The 16,424-nt window shown below is 39.0% G+C and overlaps 1 protein-coding gene across 2 annotated transcripts in view; it reads left to right on the top strand.

The window, feature by feature from the left end:
* LOC123375913 (serine/threonine-protein phosphatase 2A catalytic subunit alpha isoform) overlaps positions 1 to 16,424 on the top strand; it is a 75,273-nt gene that overhangs the window by 26,984 nt on the left and 31,865 nt on the right. Inside the window, exon 13 of one of the 2 annotated variants that reach the window (XM_045027326.1) lies at positions 1,393 to 2,855. The exons of the other annotated variant lie outside the window; for it this stretch is intronic. Coding sequence (XP_044883261.1) covers positions 1,393 to 1,446 — 54 coding nt within the window. The 3' untranslated portion in view covers positions 1,447 to 2,855. Of the gene's footprint in view, positions 1 to 1,392; positions 2,856 to 16,424 lie in introns of those variants that run through there. 2 annotated transcript variants of the gene reach the window in all.

Below are 16,424 nucleotides of genomic sequence, written 5' to 3'. Positions count from 1 at the left end.
GTGCTAGATACTCCATTAATTTATATGTACTGTCACCAACAGGTTAGGCTTTAAAAGTAGTAGGGGAAAGCACAAGGGTTGCAACATATGCGGGCATGTCAGTGAATCAGATAGCATACCAAAATCCTCCTTTTTGGCTTTACCATGCTAGATCACATATTTATGAAATTATATAAAATATTGTTTAACAGTAAGAAAGACTGAAAAAATAGATGTGCAATCCATTGTAAAGTGTATGATTATAAAGTCTGTAACTTAAATGTATTGCATACTTTGCAGTATAACCTTAAACTCTCTGTACCTCAGTTCCCTCATACCTAATCTTCATAAAGCACTTTGAACTCTGCTGACGAAAAATTCTGTATAAATGTCAGGTATTATTAAATAGGCCATATCCTGAGGTTCTTACTCCATTTTTACTGAGGTCAGCTCCCATTAAAGCCGGTTACTACTTACCTGAGTAAGAACTGACTGAAAATTGAGTAAGGACCTAAGGATTTTTCCCATTATTATTTGATTGTATTTTCCATAATTTTCAGATTTCATATACACCTCTACCCTGATATAATGCTGTCCTCGTGAGCCAAAAAATCTTACCGCATTATAGGTGAAACCGTGTTATATCAAACTTGCTTTGATCTTCTGGAGTGCACAGCTCCGCCCCCCCGGAGCGCTGCTTTACCGTGTTATAGCCGAATTTGTGTTATATTGGGTTGCGTTATATCGGGGTAGAGGTGTGTTTACATAATGAGAACTGAACTGTGCCAGAAAGGAAAATCCATCCAGCTTCAATTATATAAAAAGCTTCTTTGATATCCTAGTTTCTGTGGATGTACACTGTGAAGAATTGTTGCACAACTGAGTCCTAACATCTTTGTGCACAAATATTACAAGAGTCAAGAAAAGAGTAATGCTGAACACAACTATATGCTTTTACATCATAGTGTTAAGGGACAATGTTATATATTGTAACATTGAATTAAATGTTTGAGGATGACAGTTGAATGCTTCATAGGCAGTGCCTGCCCATGACACCAGTAGTTGATGCCAAGTGTCTAATCTGGCTGGACAGGTGGAAAACAAAAGACACCACTGTCTTGTCAGGGGCTTTAATCTTCATCATCAGATACAATCTAATGGAGGAAATGAGAAATAAGAGAGTACCCTGCTTAATTTCATCAAGCTTGGGTCTCTAGTAGCTATTCACACTAGTGAAGAGGAATTTGGGGAATGGTTAAAGGCATTTTCCATTGATTGACAAATCTGACTGCTTTTAGCAATTAGTGCTGCGATGCAAAAACTGTTAGTGGAGAAACAGTGTTAATATAAAACTAAATAGATGTAAGAATGAACAGCCAATCAACTAATGTTCCTTATCAATTTATTTTTTAGAATACTGGAAATACACAAAGTGAAAATAAAACCAATCTGCCAGATGTAGAATAAGCAGTTTAGAAGCATGAAGCTTGAGAGACTGAAGAATCACAGTACAGTAAAATCTCTGCTTTTCTATTAACCTTTAATAAATGAAGATATTTGGATAATTCTGCAGAAAATTTTATAGACTTCATGTAATATATGGTTATTCTCCAGGAAATTACTTTAGAATGCATTGGTCCTAAAATTGCTTATATAAATGAAGCTTACATTAAACTTTTATGAAATCTGAAACACACAAAACTTATTTTTGAAGGCTAAGTACCAACATTAGGCTCCTTCCAGTACTTATGTATAAAATCTGTACACCTATCAGTACTGGATGTCCAGCTGATCTAAGACTTGCTAAAGGTCATTAATTAGCCTGGCATATCTATAAGAGCCTGTTACTCTTTTGTCTGATAGATGATGATTTAAGACTTCTGTAATAGTGTACTAGATAACAATGGATCATTTGATGTGTTCAGATGCTTTAGGGTTACAGTAATGTGAGCTAAATTTTCTGGCTGTTTAATTTTAGCACCTATTTTTTCCAAACAATTCATTGTGACTGCATGTGTGGTTGTGTATCCATTTTGTACATGCAGATTGGTCATTTTAATGGCCAGCTACCCCATTTATAGATTGTTTATGTACTTTAGTATGTACAAAAGTGGGTACACCAAATCAGATGTCAGGGTTAAAAACCTGGCCCCTTGTGTTTTCTGGTTTATTATTTTGCTCATTATTATTTGCATCTTTTGCTCATTAGGGTTCTACTTACTATTTTTGTTGTAGTTTCTGAAAATAAAAGAAACTAAATCCAGACATTTATGTGCTGAAAATATTCATGCTCTTGGAGTAAGCAACTGTTAAGATAACTTACTCTTGGTGTAACACTCTGTAAAAATTATTTGGCTCATGGAAAATTCCTGAATTAGTTACATTTTAGAACATTTTAATTCACTTTTTAATATTTTATCATTTTAAGGGAAACCAGTTGCAAGGTGGAAAACATTTTCCTTATATGAACTCTAAACAAAAACATTGGGATAAGTGTGAAACTTTAAATAATAAGTATCTACAGTGCATTGTTTCACAGCTACATCAGTTTTTTATTGATAAAAGGGTCTGGGAAACATGTAATAATAAAGTTAATGTTAAAAGGGAGAACGAATATATTTCCCATACGTATGCAGAATAAAAACAAGTTCTTGTTTCAGCTGTGGTATTACAGTTCTTCAGGGAATGCTACAGTTAATTGTCCATCTATTATTAATTTTTTTATTCAAGTGAACCATAAGAGTTCACTCTATGCTGAAACTTGTATCAGGCAAGAAGGAATATTTTTTAATAAATAAATTGTTTAGGTGTGTATGTAATTCTTAGAAATAAAAAGGCTTGCTCAGTTTATAGACTTTTTGTGTTCTGAAATATTATTTCAGAATCTTTAATATAATTAAATATGTTTTGCAAGCTGGCAGTTCATAACATACAATCATAGAATCATAGAACTGGAAGGGACCTCAAGAGGTCATCTACTCCAGTCCCCTGCACTCAAGGCAGGACTAAATATTACCTAGACCATCCCTGACAGGTGTTTGTCCAACCTGCTCTTAAAAATCCCCAGTGATGGAGATTCCACCACCTCCCTAGGCAATTTATTCCAGTGCTTAACCACTCTGACAGTTAGAACGTTTTTCCTAACATCCAACCTAAACCTCCCTTGCTGCAATTTAAGCCCATTGCTTGTTGTCCTATTCTCCGAGGTTAAGAAAACCAATTTTTCTTACTCCTCCTTGTAACAACCTTTTACATACTTGAAAATTGTTATCATGTCCCCTCTCAGTCTTCTATTCTCCAGACTAAACAAACGCAGTTTTTTCAATATTCCCTCATAGGCCATGTTTTCTAGACCTTTAATAATTTTTGTTCTTCTTCTCTGGACTTTCTCCAATTTGTCCACATCTTTCCTGAAATGTGGTGCCCAGAACTGGACACAATACTCAAGTTGAGGCCTAATCAGCGCGGAGTAGAGCGGAAGAATTACTTCTCGTGTCTTGCTTACCATACTCCTGCTACTACATCCCGGGATGATGTTTGCTTTTTTTGCAACAACGTTACACTGTTGACTAATATTTAGCTTGTGATCCACTATGACCCCCAGATCCCTTTCTGCAGTACTCCTTCCTAGGCAGTCATTTCCCATTTTGTATGTGTGCAACTGATTGTTCCTTCCTAAGTGGAGTGCTTTGCATTTGTCCTTATTGAATTTCATCCTGTTTACTTCAGACCATTTCTCCAGTTTGTCCAGATCATTTTGAATTTTAATCCTATCCTCCAAAGCACTTGCTACCCCTCCCAGCTTGGTATCGTCCGCAAACTTTATAAGTGTACTCTCTATGCCATTATCTAAATCATTGATGAAGATACTGAACAGAACCAGACCCAGAACCGATCCCTGCGGGACCCCACTCGTTATGCCCTTCCAGCATAACTGTGAACCACTGATGATTACTCTCTGGGAATGATTTTCCAATGAGTTATGCACCCATCTTATAGTAGCTCCATCTAGATTTATTTCCCTAGTTTGTTTATGAAAAGGTCATACAAGACAGTATCCAAAGCCTTACTAAAGCCAAGATATACCACATCTACCACTTCCCCCTTATCCACAAGGCTTGTTACCCTGTCAAAGAAAGCTATCAGGTTGGTTTGACATGATTTGTTCTTGATAAATCCATGCTGGCCGTTATTTATCACTTTATTATCTTCTAGGTGTTTGCAGATTGATTGCTTAATTATTTGCTCCATTATCTTTCCGGGTACAGAGGTTAAGCTGACTGGTCTGTAATTCCCCAGGCTGTCCTTATTTCCCTTTTTATAGACGGGCACTATATTTGCCCTGTTCCAGTCTTCTGGAATGTCTCCCGTCTTCCATGACTTTTCAGAGATAATTGCTAATGGCTCAGATATCTCCTCAGTCAGCTCCTTGAGTATTCTAGGATGCATTTCATCAGGCCTGGTAAATTGAAGACATCTATCTTGTCTAAGTAATTTTTGACTTGTTCTTTCCCTATTTAGACTCTGGTCCTACCTCATTTTCACTGGCATTCACTATTTTAGACATCCAATCGCCACCAACCTTCTTGGTGAAAACCAAAACAAAGACGTCATTGAGCACACCTCTGCTATTTCCACATTTTCTCTTATTGTCTTTCCCCCCTCATTGAGTAATGGACTTACTCTGTCCTTGGTCTTCTCTTGCTTCTAATGTATTTGTAGAATGTTTTCTTGTTTCCCTTTATGTCGCTAGCTAGTTGATCTTGTTTTGTGCCTTGGCTTTTCTAATTTTGTCACTACATATTTGTTTTTTGTTATTTGTTTATATTCATCCTTTGTAATTTGACCGAGTTTCCACTTTTTGTAGGACTCTGTTTTGAGTTTTAGATCATTGAAGATCTCCTGGTTAAGCCAGGGTGGTCTCTTGCCATACTTCCTATCTTTCTTAAGCAGTGGAAGAGTTTGCTATTGTGCCCTTAATAATGTCTCTGAAAAACTGCCAACTGTCTTCAGTTGTTTTTCCCCTTAGACTTGCTTCCCATGGGATTTTACCTACCAACTCCCTGAGTTGTTAAAGTCTGCCTTCTTGAAATCCATTGTCTTTGTTGTGCTACCTACGATTCCTTAGAATCATGAACTCTACCATTTCATGATCACTTTCACACAAGTTGCCTTCCACTTTCAAAGTCTCAACCGGTTCTTCCCAACATTAATTGGCCTTTGTAGTATTTAAAACAACAAAAATATATCAGGCTTCTGATATTATAGTAATGTTTTAATTACGTTTCTCTAATCTGCATGTATGAATTAATTTAAAACATCTATGGATTAATGACCCATTAGAGGGATCAGTATGCTTATGTAAGAGGAACCTGCATAGCACTGCAATTTTAACAATAGCATGCATCTGTGCAAGGGAAAAATGTACTCCAGGAAAACAGATGCATACTGGAAGAACAGAGAAAGATAACAGATCATTAACAGATATTTTGTATTCCTTATTGCTATTTCCTATGTTACTAATCCTGCCTTGATTGACTACAGGCCATATTCAACAATAGTGTAAGCAGTTACACATCGTGTGTGTGTGTAAGAGGTGAAGTAGTGTAAATTTGAGTGATTTGGCATTCAGTGGGTATGCAAAATGAATGTAAATTTTATGCAGAGGGGATGGAAGGATAGGTGGCATGTCAAGAATTAGGAAGCACATACCAGCTCTTCCTGCCCTAATTTTTCATTTTAATTATTACCTATTTTAACTTCTCAATTAACTATATTTATTTTATTTTCCAGAAGGTCACTAGAGCAGCTGGAAAAGTTGTTAAATCGTCACTGACTGGATGAATCTGGATTTCCTTGGCTTTGTCTTTTCCCCCAAACTATTAGATCACAATAAACAGGAGGAGGTGAAGCTTCCTCATACTATACATACAAAGCTGTAGCATCAAAGTTTGAAGTTTCTAAATACTGTAACAACGATTTAGCTAACTGCAGCATTGGTTTGTAATGCATCCTCCATACTGCAAGGAGGGAGAAGAAACCACTGAGTACCTTATTATGAGGATCCTCGTTTTCCTTCTTGTCTTTATCCTTAGGAGATAAGGAAGAAATATACTTGGTAGTAAAATATGTAAAACTTTATAGTGAAAATAATGTAAAACTTTATAGGGAAAAGAAACCAAACAGGGAGAATTAAACATAACTTAAGGCTAGGTATTTGGGGCTAAGGAAAATCTAAAGAAAAGAGTGGAACATATAAGACAGACTCAATGTGTAAGCTTTATTAAAAGTATCTATTTCACTTTATGTCTATTTAACATGGTGGCTGTTTAAATTTAGCAATTAAAATATAGTATGGAAATACTACGAACATTTTTAAAAAGCAGATTTTATCGTAGCAAAGCAATCAAACAGAATCAAAATTAGGTTACTTCAGAACAGTTTAATTGCTTTTTATTTAATGTCTGAGGCATGCGAGATTAAAGATATGTAAATATACCAGGGTCCATACAATTTCGCTTTGCCATTTGCTGTAAGCCAGCTATGCAGCATTGACACTCTAGCTTTTCTTAAGTGTTGACAGGTTTAAATGGCAAGTATTTGACTGACAGGCACTAATTATAATAAAAAACAGATGTTTTTGTGGATTGTCTCAGCTATGAATGTGAATAAGCTGTACAGTCCCCTACACAACGCAGATTTGTTGTAGGCAAATATGTAATGATATCACTAGGGTGTAGCCAGCAGTTTGGAATTTCTGTTCTACGTGTGCTGGGTGATCCTTTGTCGCCTCCTCACCAGCACTGAACCAATAATTTCCCAAAGTAGACCCACCATTATACGCAATGCTCACATAGTAGGGATATTTGAATTTAGAGAGGAGAAACTATGCTGAGATTTGGAAGGGTGGGTCTTATTACGTCGATGCTAGATCTCTCAAATATCAGCATTTTCAAACCTCTCCTGCTGCAGCTCTAGGGAACCATTTCTTATCTTAAATGTATTTTGGGGGATGGGTGTACATGGTGTCTAGTAGGCCCATTGTCACCCAGTCTGGAAAAGGCCTTCTTGGAGTTGGAGGTCAGATTTGGGAGGAAGAAGTGCGTTTACCACACACTCAACCCCAATACAGAAGATGGGCGAGCATCCACCTAGTGTATTCTGAAGATCCTCAGAGGAAAAGGACTGCAGCTATGAGGCTTTAAGACTAAGCTTGATAAGTTTATGGAGGGGATGGTATGATGGGATAGCCTAATTTTGGCAATTAATTTAGCAATTGATCTTTGATTATCAGCAGGTAAGTATGCCCAGTGGTCTGTGATGGGATCTGAGTTACTATAGAGAATTCTTTCCTGGGTGCTGGCTGGTGAGTCTTGCCCACATGCTCAGGGTTTAATTGATCGCCATATTTGGGGTCGGGAAGGAATTTTCCTCCAAGGCAGATTGGCAAAGGCCCTGGAGGTTTTTCGCCTTCCTCTGCAGCGTGGGGCAGGGGTCACTTGCTGGAGGATTCTCTGCAGCTTGAGGTCTTCAAACCACAATTTGAGGACTTCAGTAACTCAGACATAGGTTAGGGATTTGTTACAGGAGTGGGTGGGTGAGATTCTGTGGCCTGCATTGTGCAGGAGGTCAGACTAGATGATCATAATGGTCCCTTCTGACCTTAAAGTCTATGAGTCTATGAGGCTCAAAGACTTGGTGCCAGGGGGAGGCTACACGAACAAACAGCTAAAGATTTTCCAGTTACCATGGCCTATTGCATAGAGCACTGGATTGGGACTCAGTATATATAGGTTCTAATCCCAGTTGTGTCAAGGGCCTGCTGGCTAATCTTGGACAAGTTACTTTGCTGTGCCATGCCTCAGTTTCCCCATATGTAAAATGGAGATAATGACACTGACATCCTTTGTAAATTGCCATGAGACTCTCTGATGAAAAGGGCTTATAAGAGCTAGGTATTATTAACTGAAAACAGTTTCCCCAAAGAGGGCCAGTATTTGGACTCTTCTGGAAGTGCGTTTGCCCATCCTTGTTAGATACAGAATTTGACACAGTGGTAAAAAAAAGTCCTGATGAGGAACTTAAACAACTTGCCAGTCTTTGCCTTAAGAAATTCTTCCCCCAGGAAAAATAGCATATGACTATCTCCACCCTGTAGCGTTAACCAGTCTAACAACAATGCTATTAAATATCATGGATATAGGCAGGAACTTCCCTCAAGGCAAAAATGTACAACCGAGAATAGAACTGCGTATGTGAGTAATATGAAAGCAACCACTGTATTCAAAAGTATTTGTTACATTTATTGTTGCAGCTACGGGCATGTTTCTGCTCACAGGTTTACAGATCATGATTTGCTTTTGGAAGACTAACAAAAAGTTAGGGTTCTGATCCTAAAAGGTGTGAGATATTTATTCCTCTCAGTGCCATTCTCTGAGTTTTTCTGCAGAAAGAGTAAACAAATACATTAGGGTGTTAGTTAATATCTCTAAATATATGTTATTGCATAGTGCAGAATTAAACCATGATAGCTTTATTACAGGTAAATTATTTCCAAAACCAGTTTTGAGCCCAAATGCACTAGACAAACATTATTCTAACAGTGGCAACATCTTTCCTTTCGAATTGTTGTTTTCTTATCTTATAGCAAAACTTGTATTTTTCAATGTTGAGTGATCATCTACAGTCCCTGTCACAAGAGAAGAGTGAGCTGTAAAAATAGAGTAGCAAGTCTAACAAAATAAATCATAGTTTCTTTGGCTTGTTGGTTCAAAAAAATATGTGATGGTTGACTCTGTTCTTTGTTGTGTTGCACACAGAGCTTGTGCAGATTACGATAAGAAAAAAATTACATCAGCGGTACAAACATCCACTCAAAATTCAGAACTGGGAGCTTCCCTTGAGTCACTGATATGCAGCTGCTCATTATCTGATAGAATGCTTTTTATTGAAATTTAAAAAGCCTCTGATGCCACATGAGAAAAATTATTGGGTAACAATGTTTATATTCTTTTTAATTTCTTTGAAAAGAGAACTTTTTAAGGCGAGGACACAGAAGCTAGTAGTTAAGGACTGGAAGTCAGGAAGTTTGGATTTTTTATTTGTATTAGAGTAGCACCTAACGATCTCAGTCAGGATGGGGGCCTCATTATGCTATATGCTGTACAAACGCATAGTAAGAGCTTTGTCCTGGAGAGCTTACAGACTAAATAAAGACTGACAAAGGATAGAAGGGGAAACAGAGAGGTGAGGTGATTTGCCCCGCATCATACAGAAAATAAGTGGGAGAGTCAAGAACAGAACCTCATGGTCTCCTGACTCCCAGTCCAGTGCCCTATCCACTAGACAACACAGCATCTGTTCTCTGCCACAGATGTACTGTGTGAACTTTGACAATTGTATAACCTCCCTGTGTTTCAGTTTCCTTTCACTATAGGAGTATTTGGAAATGTCTTTCATTAGTGTTTGTAAAGTGCTTGGAAATCCTTGGATAGATAATGATAAATAAGTTGAAACCCAGGACAAACAGCTACAAAGGAGAGGGGGGTAGTAATTAGTCCCAGGGGGTTAAAAGGCCTCTCCCAATCCACTGAGGAGAGAGAACCACGGGGAAATAAGGTTCAGCTGGAAAAGGGGTTACTAGGGAACTAATTAGGTTCAGCTGGCTCCAACTGCTTGTGACCTTTTTAAACCCAGAGGGACATTGCTGGCACATGATCTAGGCTCACGAGGAATTGGTGGGAGGTGAATCAGTCTCAGTCCTGCCAGGAAAAGGGGGATAAAGACTGGGGAAATATTTGGGGGGAAGACAGACAATCCATCACTCTCACAGATCTTGGGAGACAGGCCAGTCCTTGCTTACAGACAGCCCCCCAACCTGAAGCAAATTCTCATCAGCAACCGCAGACCACACAACAAAAACACTAACCCAGGAACCTATCCTTGCAACAAAGCCCGTTGCCAACTCTGTCCACATATCTATTCAGGGGACACCATCATAGGACCTAATCACATCAGCCACACTACCAGAGGCTCGTTCACCTGCACATCTACCAATGTGATATATGCCATCATCTGCCAGCAGTGCCCTTCTGCCATGTACATTGGCCAAACCGGACAATTTCTATGTAAAAGAATAAATGGACACAAATCAGATGTCAAGAATTATAACATTCAAAAAACAGTTGGAGAACACTTCAATCTCCCTGGTCACTCGATTACAGACCTAAAAGTCGCAATATTACAACAAAAAAACTTCTAAAACAGATTCCAACGAAAGACTGCTGAATTGGAATTAATTTGCAAAATGGACACCATTAAATTAGGCTTAAATAAAGACTGGGAGTGGATGGGTCATTACACAAAGTAAAACTATTTCTCCATGTTTATTCCCCCCACACACACTGTTCCTCACAACTTCTTGTCAACTGCTGCAAATGGACCATATTGATTACCACTACAAAAAGTTTTTTTCTCTCCTGCTGGTAATAGCTCACCTTAACTGACCACTCTCATTAGAGTGTGTATGGTAACACCCATTGTTTCATGTTCTCTGTGTATATATATATATCTTCCACTGCATGCATCCGATGAAGTGGGCTGTAGCCCACGAAAGCTTATTCTCAAATAAATTTGTTAGTCTCTAAGGTGCCACAAGTACTCCTGTTCTTTTTGCGGATACAGACTAACACGGCTGCTACTCTGAAATCTCTCTAGTCAGAGCTGCCCAGAGGGGAGGGCAAGTGGGGCAATTTGCCCCGGGCCCTGCAGGGGGCCCCACGAGAATATAGTATTCTATAGTATTGCAACTTTTTTTTATGGAAGGGGCCCCCAAAATTGCTTTGCCTCGGGCCCTCTGAATCCTCTGGGTGGCCCTGTCTCTAGTGGTGGTACAGTGAGGGACTGAAGAGAAACTGTTTCTTAAAGACACAGGTATTGGCAACCAAATAAACTCTTCAGAAGCCTATACACATAGCACTGCTTCTGAAAAGACCTTCTTATAAGGATTCACCATCTAAACAACCCCTTGCTGAGTCCACAACTCAAAGTGCCCAGACAAATAGCTACTAACCAATCTCTCATTCCATGCTTTAGTAGCAAAACACCAGAATAGTTCCTTAGGTGAACAATATTTCTTGTTCTGAGACCAAACCTTCAGCGTATTGCAAAACCAAAAACAACTGCTTGTTACCAGCAACCTTGTGTTTGTTCCATTGTGAGGTAAATTGGGCAATGCAACCCCATTGTGCCAATTCACTCATATGTCCCTGTATTTGGGGCCCCTGTGTAGGCTTTAACAAATTATTACAAACATATCACTCTTTTTGTCTACCTCTATTAATAATAATTTGACTAAAACCATAAGACAAGGACAAAGTACTATACTTCGGAAATAAAAAAAATCAAATGCACAATTACAAAATGGGGAATAACTAGCTCTGCAGTATTACTGCTGAAAAGGATCTGGGGGTTACAGTAGATCACAAATTGAATATAAGTCAGCAATGTGATGCAGTTGTATAAAAGGCTGATACTCTGGGGGGTATTAACAAAAATATTATAGGAAAGATCTCAGAGGTAATTGGTCTGCTCTACTAAGCAGTGGTGAGGCCTCAAATGGTGTACTATGTCCAGTTCTGGGAGACACACTTCAAGAAAGATTGGATAAATTGGAGAGAGTCCAAAGGAGAATAAATATGCTAATAGGTTTAGAAAACCTGTGACTATGAGGAAAGATTTAAAAACTGAGCATATTGAGTCTTGAGAAAGGAAGATTGATGGGAGACCTGATAACAGTCTTTAAGAGGTGTTATAAAGACAACAAGGATCAATTGTTCTCTATGTCCACTGAAAGTAAGACAAAAAGTAATCGGCTTAAAGATATTAGGAAAATCTTTCTAACTGTAAGCGTAGTTAAGCACTGGAATAGGCTTCCAAGGGACGCTGTGGAATCCTCAGTATGTGAGGATATTAAGAACAGGTTACATAAACACCTGTCAGGGATGGTCTAGATTTATTTGGTCCTGCCTCAGCACAAGGGGCTGGACCAGATAATGTCTTGAGGTCCCTTCCAGCCCTATTTCTATGATTATACTACTAGTAATTTCCAAATAAACCATAGAATTGCCAGTACCAGCCAGGAGAAGTAACCATGGCATCATTTGTGGACAGATACAAGCACAGGAACCGAATTAAGATTATACCTAATACAATATTTGTTATTATGCTAAAGAAAAATGGCAAAGCCATTTTTACAACAAAATAGCAACTCCTTAAGTTCTCACTCCTGCAAACACTTTATACAAATGCTTTAAGTTTAATCACACTCAGTGTGGAGGAAGTGAATTGTGCCTATAGACCAGTAGATCTAACACCTAGGCAATGCAGTCAGTTTTTAGTGAGACTATTTTTTAAAGTAAAACAAGAATTATAACTCATAGAGCTAAAATTTCTATTCAATATCCCATTAATTCTCAAGGCCTGAGAACAAGGCTTCTGTGTAAGAGAAAAACACCTGCATGCTGTTGGCAAACTGCTGCCTCCCCCCACTGCGAAGCTAATTGGGCAATGAAGAGAGAGCTAAAATGCTGCAACAGACCCCCATATCTCCTTTTCACTCATAAAATCTCCTAATAAATTTACACTAATTACAGGATTGAAAATTTGGCAGACAGTTCAAATTGCCTAGGGTAATGATAACTTTCTGAAACTCATTCCTCCTCCAGACAAAGCATCTGATATCATTAGATAATTCCTGAATTTCAGCTGGTGAAAGCAACACTTATCATTTGGAAAGACCATTTTCATTATCTTTTCAGTCTGCATTCTGAGAAGGAGAAACCATTCTGTTGAATCATCCCAGTCAGATACTGTACAAGCAAAGGCACCAGATTAATATTATACAAGATCTGGCTACATGACACACCACCTCCATGTCCCATCAAGTAAGATCAGCACCAGTTAAGATAATGGCCTTTTGAAGGAGTGTACCAGGCTTTCGCAGCCCCCTGCTGGAGACCCTACTGCTCTGCTATGTCATCTCCACCCCTAGGAGCAAGCAGAAGAGAGGAAAAGAATAGCAAAGATTAGTTCTCTGGGCCTGCCTAGAGAGAACTTACTAAGATAGCCATTTTGGAAGCTAAAGAAACCTGGTCCTCCGAGACCTAGAAGGGCTAGCAGCAGCCAGTCAGGGCCCTGCTGGCCCAGATAAAAGGAGCTTCCCTGGCCTAGGGTAGGAAGGGTGTGCTTCTCTAGCTCATAGACTTTAAGATCAGAAGGGACCATGATGATCTTTTAGTCTGACCTCTTACACAACGCAGGCCACAGAATCTCACTCACCCACTCCTGTAACAAACCCCTGACCTATGTCTGAGCTATTAAAGTCCTCAACTTGTGCTTTAAAGACTTCAAGGTGCAGAAAATCCTCCAGCAAGTGACCCATGCCCCATGCTGCAGAGGAAGGCAAAAAAAACCCAGGACCTCTGCCAAACTGCCCTGGAGGAAAATTCCTTCCCAACCCCAAATATGGCGATCAGCTAAACCAGGGGTCAGCAACCTTTCAGAAGTTTGTGCCAAGTCTTCATTTATTCACTCTAATTTAAGGTTTTGCATGACAGTAATACATGTTAACGTTTTTAGAAGGTCTCTTTCTATAAATCTATAATATATAACTAAACTATTGTTGTATGTAAAGTAAATAAGGTTTTTAAAATGTTTAAGAAGCTTCATTTAAAAATAAATTAAAATGCAGAGCCCCTTGGACAGGTGGCCAGGACCCGGGCAGTGTGAGTGCCACTGAAAATCAACTCGCGTGCCACCTTCGGCATGCGTGCCATAGGTTGCCTACACCTGAGCTAAACCCTGAGCATGTGGGCAAGACTCGTCATCCAGACACCCAAGAAAGAATTCTCTGTAGTAACTCAGATTTCACCTTATCTAGTGTCCCATCACAGACAATTGGGCATATTTACCGCTAATAGTCAAAGACCAATTAATTGCCAAAATTAGGCTATCCCATCATACCATCCCCTTCATAAATTTATCAAGCTTAGTCTTGAAGCCAGATATGTCTTTTGCCTCCACTGCTCCCCTTGGCTAGAGGAGCTTGAGTTTGTTTTATGGATGTATTTTACATAGCTAGATTTTCAAGATGTAAGAACCTTAGCCCTGAGATAAGAGTGAAGATAAAGAGGCTAGGTGAGAAGAGACACAGGGAAGAAATGGTGACAAACTGAACCAAACAATATGTGGCTGCTGTTTATAGGGTCACTGGGTTGAAACCTGGTGTGATAGCTGGGCCCAGGTTCCCTGTGTGGGCCCAGGTAAAGTGGTATAAACTCCAAGAAGAGTTAGAGCTTATTTGGGAGCCTGAACAAAGGGCTAAATTTAAAGGACCCAGAATCAGGACCTAGTAAGGGCAGAGAGGCTGTTTATATACTCTTTTGGACTCTTTAATACCCCAGAAGGGGTTCGTTTGGACTTTGTGACTTGGCTGGAGGGCTGTCACTGAAGACCTACTGAGGTTGGCCTGCAGGAGGCACTGGGGTGAGAGAAAGATTGCAATACCTCCCCCAGCCACAAGGAAACACTCACGGTGATAGGGATTTGAGGACTTCCATAGCTCAGAGAGAGGTTATGAGTCTATTAGAGGAGTGGGTGGATGAGGTTCTATAGCCTGTGATAAGCAAGAAGTCAGACTGAAGGCCCCTTCTGGCCTTGAAGTCTGAGTTGCAGAAAAAAAGGGGTAGAGGAGGCAGGGCAGGAGCTTGGAGTGCTGGGAGAATGATGCTGGTAGCATAAATCCTTTGATGGGGAAGTGGGGGCGGTCACAGCAAACAGTTGGCAGAGGAAAAAAAGTATCCATAATTAAGGCTGTCAAGCGATTAAAAAAATTAATTGTGATTAATCATGAAATTAATTGCACTGTAAAACAATAATAGAATACCATTTAAATATTTTTGGATGTTTTCTACATTTTCAAATATTGATTTCAATTACAACACATAATACAAAGTGTACAGTACTCACTTTATATTTTTGATAAGTACTGTATTTGCACTGTAAGAAAAACAAAAGAAATAGTATTTTTCAATTCACCTAATACAAGTACTATAGTGCAGTCTCTTTATCATGAAAGTTGAACTTACAAATGTAGAATTTTGTAAAAAAAAACTTCATTCGAAAATAAAACAATGTAACATTTTAGAGCTTGCAAGTCCACTCAGTCCTAGTTCTTGTTCAGCCAATTGCTCAAACAAGTTTGTTTACATTTGTAGGAGATAATGCTGCCAGCTTCTTGTTTATAATGTCACCTGAAAGTGAGAACAGGCGTTTGCATGGCACTGTTGTAGCCGGCGTCGCTGTTGTGCCAGATGCGCTAAAGATTCATATGCCCCTTCATGTTTCAACCACCATTCCAGGGGACATGCATTCATGCTGATGGGTTCTGCTCGATAACAATCCAAAGCAGTGCGGACTGACGCATGTTCATTTTCATCATCTGAGTCAGATGCCGCCAGCAGAAGGTTGATTTTCCTTTTTGGTGGTTTGGGTTCTGTAGTTTACGCATTGGAGTACTGCTCTTTTAAGACTTCTGAAAGCGTGCTCCACACCTTGTCCCTCTCAGATTTTGGAAGGCACTTCAGATTCTTAAACCTTGGGTCAAGTGCTGTAGCTATCTTTACAAATCTCATGTTGGTACCTCCTTCGCGTTTTTGAAATCTCCAGTGAAAGTGTTCTTAAAATGAACATGTGCTGGGTCATCATCCGAGACTGCTATAACATGAAATATATGGCAGAATGCAGATAAAACAGAGCAGGGGACATGCAATTCTCCCCGCAAAGAGTTCAGTCACAAATTTAATTAACGCATTATTATTTTAACATGCATCATCAGCATGGAAGCATGTCCTCTGGAATGGTGGCCAAAGCATGAAGGGGCATATGAATGTTTAGCATATCTGGCACATAAATATCTTGCAATGCCGGCTACAAAAGTGCCATGCAAATGCCTGTTCTCACTTTCTGGTGACATTATAAATAAGAAGAGGGCAGCATTATGTCCTGTAAATGTAAACAAACTTGTTTGTCTTAGCGACTGGCTGAACAAGAAGCAGGACTGAGTGGACTTGTAGACTCTGAAGTTTTAAATTGTTTTGTTGTTGAGTACAGTTATGTAACAAAAAAAAATCTACATTTGTAAGTTGCACTTTCACCACAAAGAGATTGCACTACAGTACTTGTATGAGGTGAACTGAAAAATACTATTTTTTATTTATAATTTTTACAGTGCAAATATTTGATTTCAGTTACAACACAATGCAATATATATGAAAATGTACAAAAAATTCAAAATATGTAATATATTTCAATTGGTATTCTATTCACGATTAAAACTGTGATTAATTTTTTTTTTAGGTAATCGCATTAGTTAACTGTGATTAATC

The sequence above is a fragment of the Mauremys mutica genome, chromosome 8, assembly GCF_020497125.1.
Source record: "Mauremys mutica isolate MM-2020 ecotype Southern chromosome 8, ASM2049712v1, whole genome shotgun sequence".
In the NCBI taxonomy this organism is placed as follows: domain Eukaryota; kingdom Metazoa; phylum Chordata; order Testudines; family Geoemydidae; genus Mauremys; species Mauremys mutica.
This window is presented reverse-complemented; position numbering and strand designations above follow the sequence as displayed.